Source organism: Brachionichthys hirsutus, chromosome 13 (genome assembly GCF_040956055.1).
Source record: "Brachionichthys hirsutus isolate HB-005 chromosome 13, CSIRO-AGI_Bhir_v1, whole genome shotgun sequence".
In the NCBI taxonomy this organism is placed as follows: Eukaryota; Metazoa; Chordata; class Actinopteri; order Lophiiformes; family Brachionichthyidae; genus Brachionichthys; species Brachionichthys hirsutus.
Genome location: NC_090909.1, coordinates 9,061,667 through 9,070,007, shown reverse-complemented (window position 1 = coordinate 9,070,007; position 8,341 = coordinate 9,061,667). Strand labels below are relative to the sequence as shown.

Sequence of the window (8,341 nt, the reverse complement as noted above, 5' to 3'; positions counted from 1 at the left end):
CCCCCCCGTGCAGAAGCCCTGAGTCAGCACCAAGTGGTACCATCGATGCGCCCCACCCTGTAACATTTTATGGGAGTGGCTGCTCACTTTATTGCATCCTTGTTTTCTTTTTATCCTCAAAGCCCTCCTCCCTTCAACAAGCCACCCCTCCCCAAATAAGACCAGCCCTTCATCCTAAGCAGGCTCTGGGGTTCAGACTGCCTTTACTGTGCTGAAAACAAGCACTCCCAAGTGGGTAAGTGGAGCAGATGCAGAACTCATATGTTTCACCACAGGCTGTGCCTGGATTGGCTCCAGATAATTACTGTAAAGCATCAAAGCAACACCAATATTAAATATTTATTCAGAAGAGGGTGTTCAAGTATTGTGATCTATGTTTCACCTTCTTCAACTGAATTGGTTCCCATTTTCAATTTTTTTTAGCTTTTTTTCAGATTCTTTTCATCACTTGTAACAGAGAAATGTCAAGGAAAGAATAAATAAAACTGTTAGAATTCTGAGGTGACATATAGTTTTGTTAAAAAGGGAACACACTAAATTGAACCACCAACAAAATGTGAAATTGGTCAAACAGGGAACCAAAATATTTAAGATAAATCTAAGCTGTTTACACTTAAGCCACACCTCAAGTAAAAAAAGATGTAACGTCCACAATACTCTTAATCACGCATTCAGAAGGCCCAGGGCTTAAACGCACTGTTTGCACCGATGATGGTGACCTCATTGTTATTCTTCTCATTCTCTATTCAGGAAGCTTCATGATGTGTCCAAACTGGGAAAAAAACTAAATAAAATTTGGAGGACACAGACATTTGTCCAGTTTTTTCAGTTACTGTGTATTTTTTCCAATCATTTTAGTCTGAGATATAAATGTCTACTTTAACAATTGCTGATGAGGCATAGCCTACATTGTGCCATTACACATTACATTGAGATCAGTCCTTATTAATCCATCTATTCATCACGCTGAAGTATTCGCACCCCTTATTTAATGTACAGAGATTTTTTTTTATCACCTTTTGCTCCAACCCTCTCCAACTGCATCAGCAGGTGCAAGTCCCATCTGGACCTCATTTGAGACAAAACCTAAAGGCAACAGGACAGTGGGAGGTCGACTGATTGGGTAGTGTGTGTGTGTGGGTGTGTGTGTGTGTGTGTGAGAGAGAGAGAGATGTGGGTCACCATATCACCTAATGTCTCAGTTCTATAGCAAGCTACTGACTGCTGCTGAGGCTGAGGATCTTGATCAACTCTTGATGCTAGAATAAAAAAAAAAAAATACCATCAGAACTCACAGGACAAGCTCTATCAATTTTCCATCCATAGTTTTAAAAATTCAAAGTGAGATAAGGCAAGAAGCACTGAGTCACTTCTCTGAAAGGCTGCTCAGCGCAGTGTATTGATCATATTAATAAAATACTAAAACTATGTCTCAATCTGGGATTAATGCTTTTTCCATGTGGTTTCCACTGTTTGTTCCTTGACTCTGGCATACGACGGCAACAGCCGGCATTATGTGAATTATATGTGCATGTTCATGTTATTCCTGATGCTACACGCAATAGCATAAAAACGTGAAAAAGAATCATACATAGAATGATATAGTTGGAGCTTTTATTCCTCTCATGTTTCAAAAGTGCAAAACATTAAAAGGGTTTGAAGTTTGAGTAATTTTACATCACGACTCAGCAAAATACCCGAAACAAAATATATATCTCGGACAATATCAGCTGGACTCCTTGGAGGCAGTGATGGAGAGAAAGATGCTTCAGAAAGTACGAAGCATCCTGGACAACACCACCCACCCCCTCCACCAGCTCTTGGTACAACAAAGGAGCACTCGGACAACGAGACAGACCCCCCCCACCCTCTCTCAAAAACTGAACGCCATTGAAAGTCCTTTCTTCATTATACAATGCATCATTGTACGCTTCTATTGCTATTTTAATATTTCTCAATATTGTGTATACTGTCAAGTTCACGTTTTGTTGAGTGGAGCAATGTTGTTGATAGAATTTCCCTCTGGGATTATTAAAGTATTCTTATTCTGATTGAATATATATATATATATATATATATATATATAATACTACACATGTGGATACTTAGAATAGATGTACACACACTTGTCAACACACAAAGTCAACACATGCAGAGCAAATGGGTGGTGGGGGCAGGGATGTGGAAAGAACTTTGAGACAGGCAGCAGCCTCCTAGGGGGGGGGGGGGGGGGGGGGGAGCTGAGTCAATTACATAACCCATAGTTACATTAAAGTTATCGCTACACTTAACATGACTGCCCTATAAACTTAGCGTTATGGTAACAGGGGATATACTGTATTGTCTTGTATGAATCATTTACAAAAAAAAGATTCTGTTCTCCTTATGATTCAGCGTTTGAATCAGCTTTCATCACAAGTAGCAAATATTGCTGTTGTTTTTTTTTGTATGCATGTTTGTGCGATTGTATTCTGGCTACCTGCATGGCCCAGATGCAAATACTACACCCGCGAGGCTACCTAACTGGACATGTGCTGTATAACTCCCCCCGGAACCACATCGTCTCATCTGTGTTTTTTTGTGGATGAAAAATGGGTCAGGCTTGCGCAGGCAGCCACAGCGCAGAGCAGCATGGCTGAATCCTATGGAGTGGAAGGACCCCACTCTTAAGCCTGAATGCTTCCTGTGGATCGGCAGCCGATGTGTTTGTGACACAGTGGCATCTCAGTAAGACATGCAGCGATTAATCGTAACCCCGGGGGGTTAACTCCAAGCAGTTAAACCCCCCCCCCCCCCTGTACTATTCTTTTGGATGGCAAAAATTATCAGCTGAAAGATCTATTCTGATATTTTCACTGTTAACTGATGTCTGAAGAAAATAACGTCAATACTAAACTTCTTCAAACCATGTAACCCAGACCTGAAATGTAATAAATAAACAAATAAATAAATTTCCCTTGGGACAATCAAATCTGTTTCTGCAGAACTGAACTTTGATGTCAAATCAGATGACCAGACAAATGTCCTAATTCAAAGCAGTTACCCGGCTAAGAAACTTATTTTTAATCTAAGATACAATTCATACAACATTTGCCCGGTGCTGTTCCTGGACTGTACCAAATGGAGAGACCTCCCCCTGCCCTCCCCATCTCGGATTTCTCGGTCTCTCCCTCCCATTCATTAGCAGTCTTTGTCCCACGAAGGACCACAGATCCAGTTTGTGGGGGCGGGGGGGAAACTAATGCTGGCAGGCCATGACCACCATCTGCTCCTCTTTAGTGAGACAGGCAGCCACACTGGACTCAATGGGACTGGACCTCTAGGACTCTACAGCCTCCCATATTTATTGATCTACCTATAAATAAATAAATAAATAAGATAAATATTATCGTTCTAATCTGTCTATATATATTTATTTATTACAGGAAGACTATGATATCTGCTAACAGGCAATACTGTAGTGATACAACATTCTGTCTAGTATAGATGATGCATAGGAGATTAAACATGCTTTATGATAGGAACAGTTTAGCGCTACAGTCATACAATAGTTTAGCTAGCTAACCCGAGGAAAAATGGTACACTCATGTGCAAACATGTCACCCATGCACCCATGGGGTGTGTGTGTGTGTGTGTGGGGGGGGGGGGGGGGGGGGGCACATATTACCAATTTCAACACAGTGATATAGCCTATGAAATATCTATATAAAAGCATCCACGCTTTATTGTTTATTGTGACGTTTTATAATGACAAAATTAGGATGCAAAATGCAGGAATCAGACACTGATGCAGAGAAGAAAGGTCTCACAAAAGGATTTATAAGGTGCTCTCAAGAATCTCCAACTGTTCCTGGCTGTAGTAGACAGTGGCAGATAAACTCACTGAATAGAAAAGGCGTGGCAGGCAGGCAGGATGTGGAGTGAATCTGAGGTAATAAAACCGCAGAATAGAGGTCTAAGTTGAACAGATGAAACGGTAAATGCTGTCTGAATGGACCGGGCTGAAGCGCAAGCAGGTAACCGGTTGCCTGCAGGTGAGCAGAGCTGGAGGAGGGGAGAGCCAGAGGGTGATCCAGGCAGCCACGCCTTAGAGACACACATAGGAAGACACACACACACACCAACACAAAGGGAGAGGAAACGGACAATCCTGATATGAGAAACTGTTTAAAGGAAAAATAAACTGTACTTGGTGAAATTATATTATACCAAAGACAAATAATTGGGACGCTCATGAATGGTTTCCATCCTCTTCTCTTAGATAGTGTATGCAAAATATACTCATTAAATTTAAGACATCAGTCTTCACTTAAATTTTTCCAACTCCAGTATTCAATTGCATTCGAACAATAAACATCAGTGCAACAGTGACACAAACACCCATATTTGTGTGTGACAGTCTTGCAGCTTTCCCTTTCCACACTCGAGGGATACGTGGCAGTGACCTTTGGGGTGTGAAAACTCTGCCTGCAGGCTGATGTGACAAATTGTGCTCCTCTTCAGAGCGTCGGATCATGCGGCTCCCTTGGTGATTCTGAAGTGTGACACTGAATCATGGCGTCTGTGAGCGTCTGATCAGCTCAGCCGGAGCAACGCAAGCTGACCCGACTGAGCAGAAGAAGATGCACATGCCTCCGGAAGTATTTCCCTCTCTCTGCATTCAAAAATCACACTCAGAGTCTTCAACAAAATCTAAATCAGTGGCCTAAATCAGAAGATGAAATGGCATCCAACGCAGCAACGGTAAAAATAGATCTAACCACACACAGTGCAGGTACAAATATTTCCAGTACAGCATCAATGTGACTGAGGAAGCTTGTGATCTGCTCCTGCTGTCAGAATAATGTTGAGCTATAAATAGACCCTAACTCAATAGTTTAGGTTGGGTCGATTGAAGCTGAATTCTAGCCAAGCCTCAGCATTTGCATAATGCTCAGTATAGTTTCATAAGAAAGCTGGATTAACTTGTGTAAGCAGAAAACACAAAGATTTTAAGATATCACTTTAACATTCGGTTTAGTGCTAATTTGAAGTGTGTGTGATAATAACTTCAGAAAAAGGATGGAGTCACGGAGGCACTTTAACTTTTGGATGATAGGTAAAGCATAGCTGTGGTAGATTGTTCTTGTTTCCACCATCTCAGACTTCAGAAGTAAATGGCATCACAGATATGCTCAAAACAAGAACCGCCAGGAGATGACATTACACCCCTAAACACCAGCAAAGTTGTATGTTAGCAGGAAAACAAGGTATTTCAGTGACAAATAATTATCTAAATTGTGATTAAGAAAAGGAACTCTTACCATCTACAATGTCCACCACAGACGTGTTGCCATAGACAACCATGAATAAAAAAATAAAACAAAATATTAGCCCACCTACATCTGGATTAAGTGCAAATTAAATGAAAATAGTAAATTGGTTAATCGGTGACTAACATGTCTGTAAAACGACTATGGAAGTAAATCTGTGCTGCTATTGAATATGAATTTCTAACACTGGATTGTGTCGTCATTGAAATTCATATTCAAACTCCGATGGCGCAGATTTCCTCCCATAAGTTGTTCTTCTCAGGTTTTCCCTGAAGCTCGTCTTCTGAAGGTATAAAGAAACACCAATTCCCAGAACCGCCTTCGCCTGAGGAGTCAACCAATTATTGGCAGCAATGGGCGTGACGCACACGCGCTTCGGCCCATTTAAATGCACGCGCCCGATGCGCTCCGGCAGCAGAGGATCCGTCCCTGTGCGAGGAGCAGCGGCTGCAGCTTGTGGACGGTGAGTGGCTGGCGCAGCGTGCAGCGCAGCTCAGCAAACCAGTGCGATCTGTGGCTTTTTGTTTCTGACTGCAAGTGAGTTGCGGGAATCGTGACGTTGTTATATTTATCATCTTTAAATGCAGTTTGCACAATTGTCCTTTGGTTTTTTTGTTTTGTTTGAATTTTGTTTGTTAGCGCTTGAGATTGGAAACATTATGCCTGATAGGTAGATGATCGCGAGGGATTTGTATTTGTTTACCTTATTTTTCATGTATTATTTTTATTTATTTATTTATCCCCCCCCCCCCTCCGGGCGGGGTCCGTCCGTTAACCTATTGTATGATGAGAGACGCTGGAACCGTCGGCACCGAGAGACAAACGAGGACAGAGGAGGGGCAGACTCGGGAGGGAGCCGTTTCAGCGTGCCTGTGGTCAACAATGCCCGACACCACGATGCGAGAAAGTCCTTATTATTCGACGTTTCCAATGAGTATGAAGCGCCGTCTTTGTCGGCGGCTGAGCGTCCTGTTGATAAACGCGCCTTTGTTTTCTGCTTGAGCGAAGACGCCAGGAAGCTGCGTCATTCGGCTGTAGTTCTGTAAAGGGGCTTTCTGTAACGCTCATTTCATTTTATTTTTAACGATTTAAGGTCTTATGAATGGTTCACGAATAGCTTGATCTAAGCCTTTCTGCATCTTAACCTGTTGTGATTCACTTGTGCGCCCCTCCCTTGCTGGGTCACAATGAACAGGTGCTCTCTGATGATCGTCTCCCCTCGATCTGCTCACTGATCCCATTCGAGGCGTCGCATCGTTAATAAGCAGAGTCCATCATGTCTGTTGGAGCCTGGCACTGCCTGCTTTGCCCACCCCGATCATAGCCTTTTGTCCCCCCCCCCCCCCCCCAAAAAAAAGCTTGTCTCGTTCAATAACTATTAAGGCAACCGCTGTTGGATCCTTAAAAACCCCACCCGGGTCTTGTGAGGCATTTGAATCCTGAACTGCTTAGTCTGACTATCATTAACTGCCACCAAATCAAACAATGGGGCATGCGGACCGCTTGTTTTGTATCGATGGGCGGTGGTTGCTTGCAGTGCTGAAGACAGTCAGCAGGTGTTGCTACTGTTCTCCTTTTTATAAAAATCAGTCATTGCTTCAGTACATTGGAAATCACACATCAAGAGTTGGCTGAACTTGGACTCGTTGATTTTATCTGAAGATCACAACTGTCTTATCGTATATTTCAGGTAATTGACCTGCACACTCTGAAGATGGCAACCGCAGAAGGTGAGCTCTTGTGTATTGATTCTCATAGTCTAACTTCATATTTGAATGTAAATCATTGTTCTAATGCATTATTTTCAACTACCACTGTGTTCAGATATCCAGGTGAAGGAGCTCGACAAACGGGCGTCCGGCCAAGCCTTTGAGGTCATCCTGGCTGCCCCGGATGCAAAGGGTGACTTCCCTCTATCCCCTCCCAAAAAGAAGGATGTCTCGCTGGAGGAAATCCAGAGGAAGCTCGACGCAGCAGAGGAGAGACGCAAGGTAAGAATTAATTTTGACATGTAAATGGACTTTCCAAATCACGAGTAATTTCTGTCTTGCTAAACACCTTAGCTTTTAATCTTTTCCAGAACCATGAAGCTGAGGTTTTGAAGCAATTGGCTGAGAAGCGTGAGCATGAGAAGGAAGTGTTGCAGAAAGCAATGGAGGAGAACAACAACTTCAGCAAGCTGACCGAAGAGAAGCTCAACCAAAAGATGGAGGCCAACCAAGAGAACCGCACGGCGCTTATGGCAGCGATGAATGAGAAATTCAAAGAGAAGGTTGGGTTTTTTTTATTTTTTTTATTTTTTACTTCATACTGGATGGAATGTGCATTTTTTTCTCTGCCAGAATGTTGAAATCTATTGATTGTGCCTATTTCGTTTTTTTTAAAGGACAAGAAGTTGGAAGAGGTTCGAAAGAATAAGGAAACCAAAGAGGGAACTTCGGAAGACTGAAAGTTGCAAGCAGGAAATTGTACAGGTTTTTTTTTTTACGTATACAAAGATTGATTGATTTTTTGTTCAGCCAGTATTTTTGTTTCACATTTTGAAATATTAAATACAAGTTCCACTTTGTGTTTGTCTGTTCTCCTGCCATCAGTGTAATCGAGCTCGTTTTACATTGAGCTAAACCGTTTGATGTAGCTTGTCAGTGCAGCGTCTGCCCTTTTTTTTTTTTTTTTATTATTATTTTTTTTATGAAAATAAGCAGTGTGTTCATATCCTTTTGGAGGGAGCATGTTTCTATGCGTAGGTCTTTTATCCCTGCCTATTTCATAGTGACTTTTGAAAATGTTCCTGTGAGACACACACACACGTTGTCTGCACTTACTGTATATTTAAAAAACAAACCGAGGAGCACAATGTTAGCTCATGGCATCGGCTGTTACATGTGCGGGTGTTTCTTGCTGGCTTTGCTACCCAGTTTGTGCTAGTTCTGCTCTTACGGATCATGGTTGTGCCACTGCTTTTCGTAAAATTATGGAGTATTTTCTCGAAGCACATGACTCCTTGATACATGGCTGTGAATGGATGT

The 8,341-nt window shown here is 42.2% G+C and overlaps 1 protein-coding gene across 2 annotated transcripts; it reads left to right on the top strand.

Moving 5' to 3' along the window:
• The first annotated feature begins 7,007 nt into the window (after positions 1-7,007).
• On the top strand, positions 7,008-8,335 carry LOC137902914 (stathmin-like). 2 transcript variants are annotated; one of them, XM_068747018.1, is made up of 4 exons: positions 7,008-7,042; positions 7,137-7,303; positions 7,393-7,584; positions 7,699-8,335. In XM_068747018.1, exons 1-4 carry the CDS (start codon positions 7,027-7,029, stop codon positions 7,759-7,761), a joined length of 438 nt encoding a protein of 145 aa, XP_068603119.1. In that variant the 5' UTR covers positions 7,008-7,026; the 3' UTR covers positions 7,762-8,335. The 2 variants fall into 2 exon arrangements, with proteins under 2 accessions (XP_068603119.1, XP_068603118.1); XM_068747017.1 differs by lacking the exon at positions 7,699-8,335 and having other exon boundaries at positions 7,393-7,672.
• Positions 8,336-8,341: the final 6 nt, after the last annotated feature.